Here is a 20,809-nt window from a genome sequence, read left to right as displayed (position 1 = left end):
GTCAGAAGGAATCCTTGAGAGACCACATTGCTTGTCCCATGAGTGTAGCTTTGGCTTTGATGGTGGACTTAGCAGACTGAAAGGCCCATGAAGAGCCAGATGCTTAAATTCTGAGTAAGTCATCGATTCTCTCAAGCCCACAGTTTCTTGATAAGATAGTGTGTAAGGTTAACTCTTTTGGATCTTCTGTCATAATTAAATGGTATGTGAGATGATTTAGCCTTGGATCAACTGCAGAGAAACAGCTTTCTTTACACTACAGATTACCATGGCCTGCGCCAATCCTTAGAATGGTGTAAAAATCAGAACCAAATACAGCACAACGTTTAAAATCATTTTATTACACTTATTTATTAAATTATGCTATTGTGCTTCTGTTGTGGCTGCACACGTCACGATGCACATGTCACGATGCACACCTGGAGGTCAGAGGATGATGCGGAGGAGGAGTCAGCTCCTACCTGCCACCCGTGGGTCCTGAGGGTTGAGTCTAAGCTTTCAGGCCTTTCAAGCATCTCATCAGCCTCCAGTCCGAAATTTATAATTCTGAACTTTTGGCAAATTATGGTGAAAGAAGACCTCAGGAGAATATAAAACAAATCACACAATTTGTAGGTGCAAGCTGTTTCTAATCTCATAGGCACGTGCAAAACAGAACGGCGAGGGTCACTACAGACCCCTAAGCCAATTCCACAGGTTCCTTGTATTTTCAACCTACAAGGAATATAGAATGGACCCTTTAAGAAAGGAGACAATTAAAGGACCCTTTAAGAACTACAAATAACTATAAATGTTCCTACAGGTCTTAAAAGACAACAAAAAGCCTTCAGTGTTCTGACTAAATAGTGAAGGACTTCCCAACCAGCATTTGCATTGATTTTTCAGCTTTGCATCAAAAAAGAAACTCTGGCCTTGTAGACATTTAAGAGACTAGGAGAATTCATTTTCCAGTTAATAAACTGACTTTCGTCCCCACTATAGATGTGCCAACTAATCATACAGACCGGGCCACAATAACTGAAGGGAATGGTCACCTCATTATGAGTGGTCTTTAAGCAAAGCACTGTGACAGCCAAACTCCTTGTCTCCAAATTTGTGAGTTTGTCTCTTTTTATTCCGGACTCTTACTTAAGATCGCTTCTGGGCTTTTGCACATTTAACCTTTAAACTCAAAGACAGTATGTGATTACAGAACACAGGAAACTTCACATTCAGACATTTGGGCTAAATTCCTTTTCAAAGGAATCTGATATTTATAACCAAATTAGGACCACATTGAATATAATAAATTAACTGCTGAATTAGCAGAAAGAAAATGCTTCATTTGTTGGTACTTGGGTGGCTAGGCATCCTTTGGACAGTCCTAGAAAAATCATAGATAACGATAAATCCTACCATATTCAAAGCTACTTGAAAATAGCTTTATCTGGCCTGGATGTTCAATACTTTTTGTCCAAATTTTCATTATAATAAACTACGACACAGCAAAGCTTCATGCATTGCTTCAGTTAATTCTGAACAACACCCTGAGGGATAGGTGCTGTTAGTGTACCCACTGGAGATAAAGAGACAAGTTTAGAGTAGATTGCTTACGATGACAAAAAGAATAATTACATAGACATCCGGACTTCAGCATCATAAAAATGACAAGGACAGGCTTGCTTAGTCATATTCAACCAGCCTCCATATTAATAAGTAAAAAATGAAAACTTATCTAAATATCAAACTTGAACTGTTTGTCAAATGCCTCGTATGTCTGCTTATGCCATAGTAAATCAACCAAGAAGTCCAATGACCACATTTCAGTAAGGATATATGGTGCATAATTAGTGCACGCGTATCTGAATTTAGGAAGAACAGTTACTTGATTTCACATAGAGATCGTTTTCCTAATTGTACAGCTGCCATGTGTCTCAATGTGCTTGCTACATAAATGGTTTACAAATTGTTAAGAAGTTTTATGGATCTCTAGAAAGAATATAATAGCATAACAAACTTTTACAAGTGCAGAAATTTTTACATTTTAAAATATCACTCTTATTTCTTTGTCCTGAAAGAAAGAATCTTAAAAAACACATTTAAAAAAAATCAAGCATTAGATATGCAAATATGTGTTCAGATCAGAGATACCAAAATTATTCAGATGATTAATTATTCATCATAAAATGTCAATTAATAATTATGAAGCTTAAAAGGCATCTTTCTAATGCATCTTTATTTTTCTTGGCCTAAAAAAAAAAGGCTTAATGTACATGTTCAATTGACTTGTAACAAGTTTTAAAAATTCAACGAAGTAAACAAATAGCAAAGACGAGCAAGCTCGGAGTTTTAATAAGAGAACTACCAATGTGTGCAGAGGGTAGGAAAGAGCAGTAATTATGATCATCATGAAAATTATAAGTGTAGCCAAATCCATGACATATGAAACCTCATGTTCACTCACCTGCTAGGAAATGGACAGCAACCTGGCCAGGAGAGCAAGCCACACACCCAAGCTGTGGGTCTGCTTAGCCCTTAAACAGACCGCAGAGCAGGCTGCTTCCCCCTGAGTTGATCAGTCTATGTTAAGGGGCAGACAGACAGCTTAGGGATCTTTTTTTTTTACACTTTCTAATAATCATGAAAAGAAAAACCAGCTTGTTTCTTGAATTTACCTACTATAATTTCTAAAGTCTGATAAGCATGATTAAAATAATTTATTTATAAGTACGAACAATTTGCATATTGCCTTAATTATACTGATTCTCCTTGTCAAATACTTTCGTATTTTTCCAGAACGATTATATCTTTTTTTTTAAAAAGAAAAAATCCGTGAGAGCTGATATAATAATAGAGAGTAATAAGCTGTTGTAGTCACTGAGATACTCATTTATTTTCATTATTATTTTAGTTTTTCCTGACACCTGGCGAACTTGTCTCTTAAGACCCAGGAGTTATTTTAGTCAGGGTGTCCCTGACCTCCTGCTGGTAGATTAATTGCATTTTAAACATTGTTTTGAAAACGAACTGATAAATCTGGACATAGAAAGTCGGCACCAAAAAAATTTACAAAGAAGGTAAATTGGGCGGGGGGGGGGGGGCGGAATGCGATTGCAAAAGAAATATAGAAAGAAACGAGAACGTAGAAAATGCAGTTACGACAGGATTGCAAGAAAATCTGGATAAAGGGCAGGGAGGGCTGAAAGGAGGGCAAGAGGAAAGGGAGGAGGGAGATTTGGGTTTCCAATCCCCAAGCGAGGCTGTTGGCGTCCGCACCCTTAATGCCCAGCCTTCCAAGTTGAGGCGAAAGCCACCTCCTCGGGCCTGCGTCGCATCTAACTTGCTGCAAGTTTTCTGGTGACTCCTCCAGAGCCCCTTTTCTTCCACCACCACCACCACCCCCCTTTTGTGAGACTGACAGTCGCGTGGAGGAGGCTTTTCCAGGCACAGCCTTTCTCATGATAATCAGGCCCCTGCATCACCTCCCGGCCGCCGCGGCTTCCTCGCGGAGCGGGGCTCGCGGACCCGGGGGACCGGAAACAGGGCGGCGGGCGGGGAGCAGGCCGGCGAGCCAGGTCAGCTGACCGGGAGCGGGGCGGGGGTCGCGCGGTGCCAGGGCGGGGTCGGGTGTGTGCAGAGGGGGTGTTGAGGGCCGCCGGTCCCCCCCCCCCCACGTGCTCCGGGACCGACAGAGGGAGCGGAGTTCGCGGGGGTGGGGGGTGGGGAGGGAGAGCGCCGGGGATGGGGGAATCTGCGAGCAGACCTGCTTTGCATCAATAAATTAAGATGCTCATTTGAGTCCTGAAGTTTGCTGGTTCCTGTCAGTAGAGACGTTGGCAAACACCCCAAAGCCGAGATGAAGCCTTTACTTCAAATAAAATAGGAAAATAAAATCCTCAGCTGGCCGCCCCGCTGGGGCCAGGTGACGTGCGAGATTCCACAGCCCGCGGGCCTCGCAGCGGGGAGGTGAGGGACGGTCGCGGGCTCTCCGGTCCCGTTTCAGTTTTGTTTGAAAGGGCTTCTCTGAGATGCTCCCGATTCTTTTTTTTTTTTTTTAATAGGCTTTCCCCTCCTATCCTAGGCTCAACTCCGAATGGATTGGATTGCGAGTCTGCACGTGAGAAAACCGTTTGGCTTTGCTCAGACCCCGCGGTGCCCTCACACACCTAATCCAGGGGTCCCGGGGTATCAATCAGCCTTTGCTCGCAACTCTAAACGAAGTTAGCCACGTCCTGCATAGCAGTACAGGATGGAAACAATTCCTTTAGATGACAGATCAGCTCCATTTCTAAACCAGAAAAGAATATTATTATTATTATTATTATTATTATTATTATTATTATTATTATTTTCCCCACATGGTACAAAATAAATACAATTCGCTCTTTAAAAAAAAAAATAAAAAAATAAAAAAAAAAAAAAAGATCATTAGCTGTGGCCAAATTCGAATTCTTTCTTCAGCTTGTGTCCAAGGACAGAAAAGTACCTCTTCGGGCCTCTGGGCCAGCAGGAGGAGTGGGGGGTGGGGAGCTGCTGTGAAAGTTAAGGAAATTGACAGACTGAGAGGTGAATGGGGGGACAGGCTCCGGGTCCCGCTGCCGGGACTTGGAAAACAAAAGGGTGTCCTCCTCACCCTGCGGGGGGGGGGGGGAGGTGTTGTGGGGGGGGGGAGTCCTGAGGGGAGCAGTTGGCTTTATCCAAAGAAACCCTCAAGAATTATTTACCCCTCCAATGTCGATGTCAATATTATTTCACATTTGCATGTATCTGTTGTTTTAATCCCCTTCGCCTGCGCTAATCTCGAAGTGGATATTAACGGGAAAACAGCCCAAAAAAGGAGCTAGTCCTCCTTCGCTGGACTTGTTTTGCTGCGTGAGGAGCCTGGAGCAGTCCCCGGTCCCCTCTGGACTTTCCATCCTGCGCTCCTGTATTATGTGGATCCCACGGTCCCCATTGTCCCTGACCTGGCCCTGGAACTGAGGGAGTGTTCCGAACAAATTTATATTCCAGCTTCCTCTGATCCCACTGCCTCTGGGATGGTGGGAACACGCTCGGTCAGAAACTTGGGGAGGGGCGTGCCAGGGAAGGGCAGTGGGCAACCTAGCACCCGCTCTCGGCCCTCGCGATCTTTCCTGTACCACCACCACCACCACCACCACCACCACCACCACCACCACCACCACCAAAACGTCAACCTTCATGTGAACCTAGAAAATTGAAGTTGGTTTTGTTTTGTTTTGATCTGGTTTTTTCCATACCAATATATGGGAAAACATGTCGAAACTCAGTGCTAAGTATTGGGGGCCGCCCCTTGGCACTGGACCGCTGATTGAGTCTAAGGTAATCAGATAATTAGGTATTTTTAATTGAAATGGTTAACGGTCTATTTTGTCAGATCTGAAGTAAGAAGATGTTTTATGTCCATGATAAAGGCAGAGGTTTGTTAGCTGTTTGTTCGACTTGCCATATAGTCGCATTGTGCCTTTGCACTGATGTGCCTGGGCTAAAAAACGTTCAGTGACTTACTTACCTGGGTGCCTGCAAAAGGGGCTTGCCAGTCGTCACTCGGTAAAACAAGCTCCTTTTTCCTCCAAGGGAGGCTTAACGGCACACTTTGGAAGAAAGCTGGTCTCTGATTTTCCTTTTTTTTTTTTTAAGGAAAAAGGATATAAACAGTAGTGATAAATCATAGCAGAAAACTTGATAAGTCTTACATATATTTAGTACAGCTACAAGATAGTATGAGAAATGTAAAATATGGCACCAATGTGTTTGACCCATGTTGGAATCTTTTTCTTTATTAATAATTTTTTGACTGCAAATCTCTGCAACCTATAGATCATCTATAGGTACTCTGTGATTGGGGCAGTGGAGAAATTAATTTATCCAATCCCTCTCATTGTAAATGCTCAAATTAGGAAAGAGGAGAGTGTGTAACCAACTGTGAAAATCCGCTTTCTTGCACCCTAGAATGAAATCTAGCTGTGGTCATGCTGGGTGGCTATTACCCTCCCCCCACCACCACCACTGAAAAATAAACATGCAAAATACAAAGCCCTGTAGCTCTGGGAGTGTGGATGTGGCAGCCCCTGTGGAGGCTTTCCCTCCTTTGAGTGCAATCGCCAGTGACTCTTGCATTCAAAGTCTTGCTGTAGGCATACATTCAAAGCACAGTTCAAAGCAGTTTATCTTAATATGAGTAAAAGTCTAGTGTTGGATCAGGGTATTATTTGTTTCAGGTTTCTTCAGACTGAAAACAGGGGACTATGACATATCTGACAGTACTGAAGCAGAAAAGCTGAGAAGAGACAGCTGTTTGGCCCTCTTCGGGCTCTACCTTCTCCTGTCCACTGGAGTCCACAGGCTGTGGGACTGGGCATGTATCTATCTGTGATCTCGGGCTCTCAAATACTTTCACTATTTAAAATTATTGGGGGGGGGGCTCCTAGAATTTTAAGAAATTAAGCTTTAACTGTTGAGGCAAAGCAGTTCCTTCCTTTTCCTATAAATACAGAGCATCCTCAGATTTGGCTGTCTTTATTTACTTCTATATTAGTTCCAATTATGTGCAGTGTAAACCAGCTTTTTGATTAACAAAACAGCAGAGCATTGGTTAAGAACACTTAAACTTCAAAAAAATTCCCCTGGGAAGTGGGCTCTGAATTGGTTAATAATGTGCAGTACTTGCTAAATTGCTGACTTCCAGATGTGGAAAATATCTTTCTTGTTTAGGACCTATGTAACCTGATTGGATTACGACAGAAGCGTCACGTTGGAAGCTTTTGAGTGATTATTTAATTAACCATACAGTAGAAAGCTGTATTCTCCAGGAAATCCCTTCCATATTTGCATAACCAATCCCTTCAGAGCAAAGGTGGAGTCTTTTCTTTTTCATTTTACTTTAATTGCAATATCAAAAAAATATGCACTTCAAAACTTAGACCCCACACAGTTTAATGTCACCCTCCTCTTTCTTTCGTCCTAAGCTCTTCTGGCCTTTCTCTTGCTTCCTCCTGTCTCTGACCCCTCACTTCGTAATGTGGTCTGCATGAGATGTAGAGGGAACTAGAGACTGCCCAACATAGTGAGGCTCTATGTTAACCTAGAGACCCTTTATTAAAATGCCAAAGTACTTTTAATATAGGGATCCAATCCAGAAAATCTCTCTCTCTCTCTCTCTCTCTCTCTCTCTCTCTCTCTCTCTCTCTCAAACACACACACACACACACACAGAGAGAGAGAGAGAGAGAGAGAGAGACCCTAAGATGCAGTGCACAAGTAGCATTCCCCCCCCCCTAGCTCTGGCATCTTAAAAAAAAAATGTAGTAAGAGAAAGGGCAAGAATTTAGTTCCAAACACGGTGCTTTAGGTGTCCATACAACTTGATGTGCACCTCAAGCCTAGTCACCAGAGATATCTGTACAAGAAAAGAGATCTGCATGGAAGACCCGAGATCTTTCCCTTTAACTTTCGCCCCTTGGAGTTCTCCAGTTCTGTGAATGGTGTGCACCGTTTTCCGCCCAGTACTCTGCAGGATTTAGTGATGAGGATAATGATGCCAAAGGCTTGACGGGGGGGGGGGGGGGGGGGCGTGGAGAAGGGAGGGAGGGAGAGAGGAAGGGAGGGAGGTGGAATTTCATTTCTTCCACTAAAGCGTTTGCGGAGACTTCAAGGTATAATCTATCCCAGATCCTTTCCCAGAGAGAAACTTGGCGATCACGTTTTCACATGATGCTCACGCTCAGAGCGCTTCAATTATCCCTCCCCACAAAGATAGGTGGCGCGTGTTTCAGGGTCTCTCTTCTCTCCCCTACAGAAAAGAAAAAGAAAAAAATGTCATTAGAAGAGGCGTAACACGTCAGTCCGTCCCCAGGTTTGTGTTTCCTGGAGTGGCCGAAAAGAGATCAGTTCTAACCTGCTCGGCAGGAATAACGGTCCTGCCTCCCGACACTCTGGGCGAGGTTTTGTTCAGTTTGCTCCGGGAGCTGTTTCTTCGCCTCCACCTTTTTCTCCCCCACACTTCGCGGCTTCTTCATGCTTTTTCTTCTCACCATTTCTGGCCAAAACTACAAACAAGACTTCGCAGGTAGGTCCCCCCCCCCTTTTCCTCCTCTTTTTATCCTTTTTTGGTGTGCTTGTCTCCCACCCTCCCTCTGTAATTTTCTCATTTTGAGTGGGAATGTTAGTCTGGAGTGAGCCGGGTGTCTGTGGACAGGAATTTCAGGTGGTTTTAGCTCCTTGGTGGCAGGCTTTCTCTTTCCAAGAGTGGCTTCTTTGCTTTCTCTTGCTTTCCCTTAGTCTCTCTTTCCTTTCCTCTCCCTCCCCCACTTCCCCCAGTAATTTGCCCTGTACCTGTCCAGTCAGGTAACCAAAGGTGTTTTTTGCTATATAGTCTAGGAAAAGTTTTGTTGAGAACTGTATGGCTGGGGTAAAAAAAACCTCATCAAGTAGAGAAGTTTCTGCTTTGTTCTCACACAGACTTTCAATTCATTACATCCAGCAATTAAAACTTGGCAAATACCTGTTAATAATTATAAAACTTATTCGAGAAAGACCCACTAAATTCGGGAGCAAGTCCTCCTCGTAGACATGGCAGTGCAAGCTTTCCCACCGGAGAAGGCTGTTTTCTAAGCAGAAACTTGACTGTTTTTGTCTGCCTAGCGAGTTTCATTTCTTTATTTCATTCTTTGTTTGTGTGTGTGTGTGTGTGTGTGTGTGTGTGTGTGTGTGTGTGTGAAGTAACACCTCACTTCTGTGATTATAAATAAAGAAGTGAAAGTTCTCTTGGAACTTGAGTCCGTTTACCAAAGTGTATTGGGGGGGGGGGGGTCACTACAGCTGGGAAGAAAACTGTCAGGATAATAGGGTTAAAATTAGGGTAACATTTGAAATTTTATTTTAAATGGCCAAGTAATATACACATAGATTCATGGATTTTTCATGGAACTCATCTGTCTCTCTCTCTCTCTCTCTCTCTCTCTCTCTCTCTCACACACACACACACACACACACACACACACACACACACACCATTCCAGACTTTGGGACCGAAAAGTTGGAGTTCAAGAGTCACAGGCACAGTGGTGAGCTCAGCTAACATAAACGTGTTTATCTCCCACCTACTTACATGTTTCACATGCTATGCCAGTAATGATGAGGGCAAGATCACTTACTCCAGAGTTAAGACTAACATTCACAAATAAAGTTTACAGCACAAATGCCATGTCTTTCCCTCACACACACACTAGCTCATAAAACTAGCAACTTATTTTATTAAATATATATTGTATATGCAGTGGAGTGTAAGTCTCAGCAGAAATACAGACAGGCCAGCTGTTTCATCCCACAGGCTTGTGTGACCATTTCTTGATTCCAGGATCCTCCCCCCACCCCAACATTTTCAAATGAATAGGACAGACAAGAAATGATCTTTTTTTTTTAATGTGTCAAACTGGAAAGTCTACTCGGTATGCCTAGGTGAATTTAAAGTGCTTTCTACAACACCCACTTCCCTTTCTCTCTGCCCCCCTTCACCCCCGCTCAGCAAATGTGCGGTAACTGATACTCACTTTCCAGGTTTTCCGCAAAGCTTGTAGCACCGGAGACAATAGGTGCAGGGTGTAGGGACTGGGCGTGCTGGGCGGCAGAGAAAGGGTTAATGGCCCTTGTGTTACAGTTTGCATCTGTTACATCTTTTATAGCCCGCTGTTTAAACTAATCCTCGGGCACAGCATCTTCCCACCCCGCGGAGTTTCAGGGCTCTCCTCTTCTCCGGCCTGCCTCCCCGGTTCCCCTTCTCCAAGTTTTGACAGTTTGAGCTGAAAGAATGCAGCGCCTCCCTCGATTTTTAGTTTAGGTACAAAAGTTTCGAAGCCCAAAAAGGACACGATCATTTAGATAAGTTTAAATAGCGGCCACGGGACTTTCTCTTTCCTTTCTTCAGAGGGGAAAAAAAATCTACTGGAAGAATTTAAGGAAATCAGTGTGGGGAAACGTGTGTGTATGGGGGGGGGGGTTGAGTAAATATTGTCCAAGTGGTGAGATCGGGGGGAGGAACAATGTCCAGAGAGGCTTAAAATTATATTTCTTTTGCCGGATAAAATGGGAAATCTTAATTTGGGGGCGGAGGGTGTAGGAAAAAAGACAGTGCCTCGATAAACTCCAAAGGGGAGGGGAGGGGTCGCGGGGCGAGTGGGCTTCCTGTAATTACTATTATCAATTTACCCGAGTGTGCTTCATCCAAGGGCTGTTTTGCGTTGTTTGTTACTTTTTTTTCCCTCTTGGGAATGGGGGGGTCGGAGGAGGGATGAGAAAAGATGAGAGCGAAAGACCCCCTCTCCAAGTTCCCGAGCCCGGCTGAGGACTTTTCGGAGGAAGGGGTCCACCTAGCCTTGAGTCAAGCAGTCTTACTGTACCGCCGTGTGCATTCCCTCATACGGTCAGGAGTTATGACTCATTTTGAAGATGTAATTCTTGTCTCTGATCCCCTCGCGAGTGCAACACACCAAACAGTAACAACACAAAGCGCCTCGGGGCCAAGGCTGGGGGTGGGGGGGCGGGGAGGGGGCCGCCGAAGTTTCGCTTTGGCGCTGGGGGCGCGGATGGGTGCTCACCCGGGCCCTGGCCCGGATCCCCTGGGCGGCCCGCGCGCGTTTCAATGGGCGCGGACGATGCCCACATTGTCGCTGTGTTTGGTTGCTAGATCGAGCCTGCGTGCTGCCGAAGCAGGGCGCCGAGTCCATGCGAACTGCCATCTGATCCGCTCTTATCAATGAAGCAGCCGATCATGGCGGATGGCCCCCGGTGCAAGAGGCGCAAACAAGCCAATCCCAGGAGGAAAAACGGTAAGAAGAGGCCCGAACCAAACTTTTCCGGGCCACTCGGCGGCCCGAGACCAGGGGGAAGGGGGGGACCGGGAGAAGGAAGCCGGTGGCGGCGCCTGGGGCTCGCGGGCGAGCCTCCTCGGCGGCCAGCGCCGGAGCCCCACGCGCGGCCGCGGTACCGGGCGGGGGTAGGGGGGGAGTTGAGCAAGTGCGGGGCCAAGTGAGCGCCGGGAGCCGGGGGGGCTCCGAGCGCTGCCGATCGGACCTGCGCCCCACTCGGCGGCCCCGGCACCCCCGCTGCCTCCGCCCGCTCCGCTCCCCGGCCCGCAGGTCCCCGGCCCCTCGGCAGGAGCGGCGGGCGAGGGCAGGGCGGGGGCTCCGGCGCTTGGGAGCGCTGGACCTCAGGGAGCGGGCGGACGAGGGTGGCAGGAGGGCGGCCAGGGCAAGGAAGGGGACCCGAGGCTGCTTCTCCGCCAGCCTCAAAGTTTCTTGCCGGAGTCGCCGGGCCGCCTCTCTGTGCGCCAAGTAACGGTCCGCGGGCAGCGGGCCCTGGCCAGACGCGGGGAACCGGGGGTTAGGAGGGTCGGGCCGGGAGCTGCGGGCTGGGGAGCCGGCTCCTCTGCAGCAGGCTCGGGGCCCGCTCCGGGCCAGAGAGTGGGGCGAACAGAGACTTTTCCCGGCAGTTGCTCGTCCACGGCCGGGAGGAGCCCGGGAGGAGCCCGTTATCCAGGCTGAGTCAGGAAGGAGGAAAGAGATGGGGGTACGAGAGAACACGCAGACCAGAGGTGGCAGATTAAAGGGGTGTGTATGTGAGAGTTTAGGTCCATTTTGGAAAGGGACTGTGTAAAAGTGTATGTGTGTGTGTGTGTGTGTGTGTGTGTGAGAGAGAGAGAGAGAGAGAGAGAGAGAGAGAGAGAGAGAGAGAGACGGAGAGGGAGGGAGGGAGGGAGAGAGACCCCCTAGGTATTACCCTCAAACAAAATCGTGGGAATAAAAGAGAAAAGTGATTGGCAAGTGCGCGGAAGGCGCCTGGGGGAGGGGAGAGAGTTGGGGGACGACAGAGGGTGCAGGGGGTGGGTGCTGACGGAGGATACTGAGTTTTAAAAGGAAAAAATGAAAAAGAAACGGGGGGGGGCAGCCCCTCAAAACAAACAAGCGATCCAGCCGCGCCAGCCCAGAATCGGAAAGGAAACTTCACTCTCCTTTCGCTCTCAGCCCGCACACCGGCGCGGGCAGTCTAGACGCTTCCGAGCTGGGCACTAGGGTGCTATCACACGCCCGGGGATCGCTCCCCAAGCCCGAGCCTGGCGGGTAGTACTCAGACCCACTTGGAACAACTTTCCACCAGAGAGGACAATTGTGCGCTCCCCTAGCCTGCCCCAAGGCTGCACCGCGTGCAGAAGGTTGGGGCGGGGGCGGAGGGGGGGTGAAATGCAGTGTGGGAGTTTGGGGTCCTGGAGGGAGTAAAACACAAAGACTAAAAGATTGTGTTTAGAGACAAATAATCTCCCTCTCTCTCCTCTCCTGTCTCTTAGCGTGTGTGTGTGTGTGTGTGTGTGTGTGTGTGTGTGTGTGTGTGTGTGTGTGTTTTACTTGTTGTGGTGGAGGTGGGGAGCCCATATGGGTGAGTGATAGAGGAATTTTAGTCAAAAACTGTTCGTTATGTTACTCTGTCTTTCCTCTTTGTGCTGTCTTTGATCTGTTTGCTTGGCTTAGTGTTACAAAAAAACAAGGACAATAATATATTCCAAGCTGGTCCCCAAGATTCGGTTCAGGCTGCCTCGGTTTAAGTATGTGCCTGTGTCTCTCTTTTAATTTAATTTTTTTCTTCATTGCTGCCTGGCATTATTTAAGGTGGTTCTTACACAGGAGACCTCCCCTTCTCCATCTCTGGGTAATTTAGTAGACACTAAAATTACATCCAATGTTCCCCTCTCCTCTCTCGTGTTTCCTCTGTTCCCTTTATTAAATGTTAGTTATTGATTTTCTAAAATCAATGTCTGTTGTGGGGCTTCCCCCCTCACAAGAATCTAAAGCGCAGTGCTGATCATCTGGATAACAAAAGCTTTGTGTCATGAAGCTACCCCCCCCCATGTTAAACAGTTTTTTTTTTTTTCTGAGAGAAAGGAGAATGAGATTTAAAGCTAGGCTATCAGAAGTATTCTTTTGCAGTAAAGACTGTTTGAAGTGTTTGTTTCTTCCTGTTCTTCCTCCTACTCCCTTCATGATTTTGCTGTGAAATACCACCTTGACTCCAGCAGTGAGGTCAGGCCACAGCCCTGTTTGGGGACTGGGAGAGATTCTGGCTTCCTGAGAACTCTGGTGGCACAAGCTACTGGGGCCTCACAGGTAATACCAGGGAGGGGCGCGGTCAGGGACACCAACCATTCCTCTCATGATCAGCCATGAATTTGGGACAAGCTTCCACACTCTGAAGTGGATAAAGTTGAACTTTGATTTTTTTTTTTAAAGACATTTACCCCAGACCCTAACGTTCACCAGCAGGTCTGTGGATTGTCCACACCTTCTCTGACTGTAACTATTACCTGTCTCTTTTTCCAAAGAGCCCGTGAGAAAACCCGCTGTAAGCTGGGGACTTACTTGTCAGTGTTTTCATTGGGTTTAATCTGACTTAGCAGTGTGCGCGTCTTGAGAAGCAGGTAGGAGAGCTCAGACCATCTTTTTCATTTTCTTTCTCATCAAATACACACCCAATGCCTTTTCCTTTGGGAATTGCCAGGATTTATCTGAACTGAGTGGATTTTTCTTCTTCCCCGGATTCCTGGAAAAGATGTCACTTTTGAGCTTGTGTCTTTGCTGATAACACTAAATATGATGATGCTTATCAACATCATATAGAAATTCCTGGAAAGGAATAATAGCAACAATAATCATAGAAGCTCAAGGGGCGGGGGGAGACCCAAGACCTAGAATGGCACTTTATATAATTTTAATAAAGTCACCGGTGTGTGTGTGTGTGTGTGTGTGTGTGTGTGTGTGTGTGTGTGTGTAAAGTAAGATGGCAAGGAAGGGAAACCGACAGAGCAGTGTCTGTGTGTTTGAAAGGCTGGTCAAAACCATGGCTTAGAAGACGATGATGTGAAGTATTATTTTTTTTAAAAAAAAGCCCAGAGTGAACAAGGCAGATCAGGGGACGCAAATATAGAGAAGGAGGATCTAATCTAAAAAATCCAAGCACCAATATTCTTCAGGCCAGCAAGATGTCTCGTAAGGACAGTGCCAGGACCAAGTTAGGAATGGCTAGTAGTTCCTCTCCTTTAGCCCACAGGGAAAGCAGGAAACCTTTTCCTAGAAAATAAGATGTGCAGGGAGGAAAGGGGGGGTGGGATTAAGGAGAGAGGCTCAAAGCAAAGAGCCAGCAGACAAGAATGTGTGTAGGTTTCAAGACAGTTCAGTCAGATGATCCTCAGCCGCCTGACTCACTTTGTAACACTTTCACTAAGGCTAGAGAGGAGGGGAAGCCAGCCCCCCTCTGTAGTCCTCTGATTACACCCCACTATCTCCACATAGCCTTGGAAGCAGGAATGAGCTCTCCAGAACGGAGGGCTCTGCTGCAGTCCGCAGCCACTTGCAGCCTGCTTGCAACTTGCAAAGTTTGTTGCTCTCACCCCTGCTTTTAGGCAGCAGGTCCTAGAATGCTCCAGTTTCCTTCTTGATTAGTAACCATCTGGGAAGAAAGGCCTGCCTGCCCAGTCCCTCGGCCTCTGGAAAATCACACAGACATAGGCCCGTTTTAACAAAAATGAAATTGCTGGTCTGCCTGTTTCAGAGAAGGGAATGAAGTTCTCTTTGAATGGAAAAAAAAAAAAGGTGAATTAGGAAGGAAGAAGAAGGAAACGAAAGAAGGAAGGAAAAGTTAGCTTGATTTTGCTTCAAAGTTTCTGCTACAGGTTTGGGTGCTGTGGGCTGCCTAGGAGGCGGGCACTGAACACGGCAGCTTGCACCCAACACCTTTGCTTTGTGATTTTCAGTTTGTAAAGAAAAGTACTCAAGTTGACTATCTCGGGGAGAAGCAATCAATCACATGAGCAGAAATGATTATCCCTGCTTGAAAGGAACCTTCGGTCCTTTCCACTTCTTTAAAAGGAGTGGAGGTTCTGCTAGTGATGCTGAGAGGCGGTGGGGAGTGAAGATGCTGCTCCCAGTGCAGAGGTGTTTACATGGAAAGAAAGGCGGCTGCCATCAAAGACCCCTTCTCAGGCTGGGGCTCCCACCTCCCCTCCCTCAGAGGAAGCTGGGACAAGTGACAGACCCTCTATACACATCAAAGCACGATGGTGTCCTTCAGGTTATAACTGGTCACAACTTACCTATCTTTGCAACTGTGGAAATCTTTGGCAAGTCGCTTTGCTAAAGTTGGTGAGCTTGTTACAGGGAGGCTGCTCCCCTGCTCCGCACTCAGGCTGTCTGTGCGGCAGGTACCAGCTCTGAGGGTACTCCAGAGAGATCCATCTCCATCCTGTTCTCTCCATGGAGATACAGCACACAAGGCTGGGGGCTATGTATCTAGACTGATCTATTTGTTTTATTTTGGTTTGGGAAAAAAAACTATGCCAATTGGGGTAGACACGTGCTTTGCTTCGCAGCAGAGCCAGCAGCTAGGCCGGTAGCATCCTTGCTGTGATGGTCCACCAGGGATAGGGGTAGGCGGCAGGCTTTAAACTTTGTAATGCTGCTCTGTTGTCAAGTGAAAAATGATTTCATATCTTTAGCATTTGTTTGCAAATGTGGAGAAAACCTAGCCTGCAGTTCCCTGTCAAACTGCTCTGTCATAGATTCTGGAGTCTTCCCTTCCTTCTCTCTTTCTTAATTTTCTTAAAGAAAACTGCAAGAGGTTGTTCAAGACTCCAGTGCCATATTTTCCTGGGATGGGGTGGGGGTGCTTCCCTTGAAGGTAGGAAAGAAGGCTGCTGTTAGCTTTCTAACAGGGGCGTAATTATTCCGGGGGTGGGAGTTCTTCTCCTTACAACTCTCTTTGTCATCTGTGTTCTTCCAAGGCTCTGAAGGTGCTTTTTCTCTATGTGAAAAGAGATTCTTTGTCCTATTCTTCATCAGCACTGTGGCTTCCCAAGGTAGACACTATTTTGTGCCTGTCACAGAGAGAGGGAGTGCAGGTTTGCAATGCTCACAGACAATTGATTGTCTGCGCTAATGTGTTTCATTTACATGTTTATAACGTCCTTGGTGCTGGGTGTCCACTGTACCATTCATTCCTGCATTCCCACAAGGGGGCAATTGTCTGAATGGCCAAGTCAGACACCTTTTTGATTGCTCTTTGCTTGTCTTTTTAGAGCAAAGAGATAAAGGAGGAAAATCTGTGATGCAGAAACACTAGTTGAAAATATACAAAATGTCAGTACAAAAGCAGATGTTAACATAAGCCCAAATATGCTTTTTAGCCAAGATGCGAATGTTGAAGAACCGAATGCAGAGCAGAGGGAGGATGACTCAAGACCAAGAAATGCAGCAACCCCGTGGTCTTTAGTTCCCTTTCCTCCTAAGCAACCAGAAGACGAAAGGCGATTTTTCTTTTAATTTTTTGAGCCTTGGAACATCCAGGAACCTCCTTGTTGTTAGTGTGTTTGCTGTGATTTGTGTATTTTGTATATATTTATATAGCTGTGTTTGTGCCAACATCGTCAGCTTACCACTTGGGGGAAAAAATCTATTGAATGACTATTTGGGCTGTAGGGAGTGTAAACTTTTAAAAGTAAGATACAAGGATTTCTTCATCAAGCAGTTTTTAAAGAAAGACCATAATAGTCACCAGACTGTAGGAAGAAGCCTTGTCTTCATAAACAGTATGCTAGATAGTTTTATCTTGGGTGACAGTTGTATCAGAGCTAAAGCTCTCAGGAAAAGTGTAACCAGTAATTACAAAGTAAATAATTTCATTTTTAAGATGTTCTGTTCTCTCTCTCTCTCTCTCTCTCTCTCTCTCTCTGTGTGTGTGTGTGTGTGTGTGTGTGTGTGTGTGTGTGTGTGTGTGTGTTGCGCTTCCTGTCAGGGTGCTGACTTTCGGGAAAAGCCATCCATGTATGTGGAGTTGTCTCCTCTCCGCTCTCTCCTGTATGACACATCTATGTAACTCACAGGAGTACACCTGTTTAAAATATTTCACAGATCGGATAGTGCCTTGCTGGTTCATTTATATATCATTAGAAGTTGGTTTGATTTTCTGTGTGGTCCAGGAGGAGAGAAAATCCTAACTGTTGTGTCATGTGGTGGGAAGTAAATGGGGGGGGGTGCTTTTTTTATAATTTTGTAACAAATTAGGGGTAAAAAGAAATGGCCAGTCAGTGGGAAGATTTTTTTTTTTTTTTTTTTTTTTTTTTTTTTTTTTTTGCCTCTCTGGGCAGGCAGGCACACAGTAGCTGCACCGTTAGCTGAACCCCTGACACGGCGGTCTTTTGAATGCCTTAGGTATGATTTCACTTTCGCTCACATCAATGCTGACCTGAATGCCTTTCATATCTGATCCGCTGTGTCTCTCCCAGTAAACATCCCCTGAGGGGAGAACAAAGAAAGAGCTCTTCTTCTTCTTAATCACAATTCAGCCCTTCACCGCCGGCAGGCTCCATTTGCATTCTGCCACAGAAAGCCAAGATGAAAAGAGAGGGAGAGGGAGAGAGAGAGAGAGAGAGAGAGAGAGAGAGAGAGAGAGAGAGAGAGAGAGAGAGAGAGAGAGGCGCAGAGGGTAGTGGTTGAGTAAAGTAACTTAGGTGTTTGTGGCTGTTTGTTGGGCCTCCCCCTAGTTACCAGCCTTATATAGTTGATGCTCACCCCTGCCTGTCCCTCCTGACAGGCATATAGTGTTACAAGATGGCATGCCTGTACTATTCATGGCCACTGCTCCACTTGAGGTAAAAAGTGTAAGAGAGGGATTGAATTCTAGCCCAGACCTGACGCCTGTTAGATTTGGGGTCAGGTGTGTAGACTTCCCATTCTTGAACGCTACTTACAATTTGGCCTTAATAAGTATGATTGTTCACCATATGACCTAGGAGGTGGGGGCACTGGAGGGTGGGCGGGAAGGGGCGGGCTTGGAGACCCAGCCCTGGTCTGGCTGCAGGGGCTGATGCCTGAACACAGATGAAAAAAAATCCTCAGGAAAACTGGAAAAGACTTTCCCATTCCCCCCCCCAACCCTGACTTTTTATGATAATTCATATTTTCAAATGAAAGGGGAGAAAAGCCAAGAAAGAAACTCTCAAATGAGCCAAAAAGGAAAAAAAAAATCTCTGAAAAGAATTTTAGGGGGAAAAGTTGTTCTATTTTAAAAAGCTTTGAGGGCTGTAAAGTGCTTTCACACCTTCTCCATACTTTTTTTTTTCAGATTTTTTTAGTATGTTTAACATTTGTGAGATGACAGCCTTTTTGTATCTCAAACTGGATGCTTCAGGATTTGTAGGGAGGGGCTGGTGGTATTCACGTTTTTTTCTTGACAGAGAAAGTTTGTGCCTAAAGGGCTCCTTCTTGCTGGGGGATTGTTTAAACCCTTGTAGGCGGACCTGTCAGGTTTTCCCGTGTTCTTTGCCTCCATTTTTCAACATGCAAAAGCAGCATGCAGCTGAAGGCACGGAACAAGACGGCGGCAATCGCAGGTCTCTCTCGTGACAACTTTTCAGTGCATTATCTTGCTATAGAACCGGCTTGTCTTTTTCTCCCCCTTCAAAAACCACTTTTAAGATACTAACAGTTCTTCCTCAACAATTAGATTACATACAGTCTACACACACACACATACACACACACACACACACACACAAACTTTAGACATACAAGCTTTGCAAAAGATTCTAGGACTGTTTGGTATTGGGTAGCTGTTCTAACACCTATGTGGTATATGTCACTTCTGAGAGCAGCAGAAATGGACACATTAGAAACTGTACATGGCATGTGACACAGATTCCTAATTCCCCCCCTTTTTCCCAGAAGATTTACAGAATTTACAAAAAGAGATTAGCTCTACACCTTCCACCCTCCTATCCACCCCTCCTATCCACCCCCATGACTCAAGCAATGAAGGATTTAGGCAGATTTACTTCAGTAAACACCTTTGGACACTGGGGGTGGGGGGGGTGGGGGGGAGTCTGTTTGCAAAAGGAGGCTTTTGTTAAGTGAGGTACCAGGCAGCTGTGATATTAACCTACCCAGCAATGCGGTTAACTCTTTGAGTGCCTGGCCCTTTGCAGTCAGCACGTGAAATCCTGGCTCTCCAAAGACACTCAGAATTCTGTCTCTCGCAGTTTATTATTCAGACAAGTCTTGTAGACATGAAAACTGTTCAAGCTTTTAAAACAATGTGGTTTAATTAGATGAGGTGGACTCGCATAGCTCATAAGCCCTCCAAATGGTGGTTTATAATTGGCAAGGGAAAAAAAAAAGATAGAGAAAGGAGAGTCAAGGAGGCACATTAAATATTCCAAGAAATAGCTTTAGAAAAGCTATTTTCATTTCTAGCTTTTAAAATATTAGACTTCAGTCGCTAGAGGGAATGAAGCAGCTGGGGTCTCTCTCCTTACTGTGAGAGACACCAGAAGTTTATGAGGAAGAAAGGGGCTCCAACTTGAAAAGCTTCTAAGGCCCACTGGACAGTGACATTATCTCAGTCCTAGCTTCCTTGGGAGGGGGAGGCCTTGCCTATCTGTCAGAGCTAGAGAGGTCATGTGCACCTCAGGGGCAGGCCCTCGGGGCGCCCGTTACCAGCTTCAGACTTTGCAGAGCAAGCAGAGAGGTTTTTTATGAGGAAGGAGTTAATGGTTATTTTTTTTTTTTTTGGGTTGGGCACAAGAATAACTTTACAGGTGTTGCATTTGGGCTTAAATAAGATCGCCTTTTTTTAGTTTCAAAGAGAGTGTAGGTGTCAACGTTCGAGCAGCCATAAATATGTGACAAAGTAAAGGGTATGAGACATGACAGAATTAAAGGTGTTTGCTATGTTGTTACACCGTGTGTCAGGCTGCAAGCTCCCTTTGTCACAGCCTCCTGGTGATTTGACAGCGCACATCTCCTTCCCCTCTAGGTGAGACAGCATTTTTTTTTTAAACTGGAGTTATAAATACGGTACACCCTTCGGGTTGCACCCTGCATCCTAGATCCATGAATCCCATTTGAAATATCTTGCCCTAAGACACAATGAACAAACACCCGTACACAAGGGGGCTGTGGGCCTGCACAGCGCCAGCGTCACAGTGGCTGGCATTGACTCTTGTTTGGCAAGAAGATCCCCTGCCAAATCATTCAATAATTAAGTTTTATGTTATTTGTATGAACGACCAAGCATGCAGTATTCCTTTTCAAAGCAAAAGGAGGCTTACAATTACTTTTTGAACACTTTCGGAGCATGGTCAGGTCACAGTTTGGGGGCTGAATTAAAATGATCTCATTCATGATCTAATTGAGGCTGGCACAACCTTATAGCAGTAGCAGGCGTACATAAATATAAATCAAAGACCAAAATTTAGCAAATCATATCATTTGCTAGAAATCTGCTCATGAATTATTCTCCAATTGCCAACCCAGAAGTTAAACTTTGTCTCTTCTGAGCAACAGTAACTGCAGATTTTTTTTTTTTAAAGAGCTTCTGACAGGAAAGTTACAGGAGCTGCTGAACAGAGAAAGGAGAAGGGAGATGGCCCATGTTTCCTCAGATAACTGTGTGTTTGTGACCCAAGAAAGTATGAGAGCTGATAAAGACATGCCCAGGAACAGTGGACACCTTAGACATTAACATGGGCTTTCTGAAGTCTGTCTCAGAAAAGCAAGAGCTTACTGACTTATAGGGCAGGGAGGAGAAAACATGTCCACAAGGACCTGACTGAAACTTTGCTTTCATTTTTCATCTGAGGGATGTAATCATCAGAATGATTCACCATTACTTGCAGTTATTTCTCTTGCCGAACTGAGTTGAAACACTGAGACTTGAAGCTGTCACTCTGGTGAAGAAGACGAGATGGGACTATTACTGTACATATTCAAGTTAC

General features: G+C 45.8%; 1 protein-coding gene and 1 long non-coding RNA gene across 3 annotated transcripts in view; one reads left to right on the top strand and one right to left on the bottom strand.

Moving 5' to 3' along the window:
- Positions 1-321: 321 nt before the first annotated feature.
- On the bottom strand, positions 322-3,270 carry LOC127685338 (uncharacterized). Its single transcript, XR_007977822.1, has 2 exons — positions 2,444-3,270; positions 322-714 (listed from the first exon to the last, which is right to left on the bottom strand). It is a non-coding gene; the product is annotated as an uncharacterized LOC127685338 (long non-coding RNA).
- Positions 3,271-7,972: 4,702 nt separating this feature from the next.
- Positions 7,973-20,809, top strand: part of Zeb2 (zinc finger E-box binding homeobox 2) — a 125,185-nt gene continuing 112,348 nt past the window's right edge. Inside the window, exons 1-2 of one of the 2 annotated variants that reach the window (XM_052182444.1) lie at positions 7,973-8,065; positions 10,682-10,823. In XM_052182444.1, the coding sequence (XP_052038404.1) occupies positions 10,751-10,823 (73 nt within the window). In that variant the 5' untranslated portion in view covers positions 7,973-8,065; positions 10,682-10,750. Of the gene's footprint in view, positions 8,066-9,743; positions 9,836-10,681; positions 10,824-20,809 lie in introns of those variants that run through there. The other variant, XM_052182445.1, reaches the window with a different exon arrangement.

Source organism: Apodemus sylvaticus, chromosome 5 (genome assembly GCF_947179515.1).
Source record: "Apodemus sylvaticus chromosome 5, mApoSyl1.1, whole genome shotgun sequence".
Taxonomy (NCBI): Eukaryota; Metazoa; Chordata; class Mammalia; order Rodentia; family Muridae; genus Apodemus; species Apodemus sylvaticus.
This window is presented reverse-complemented; position numbering and strand designations above follow the sequence as displayed.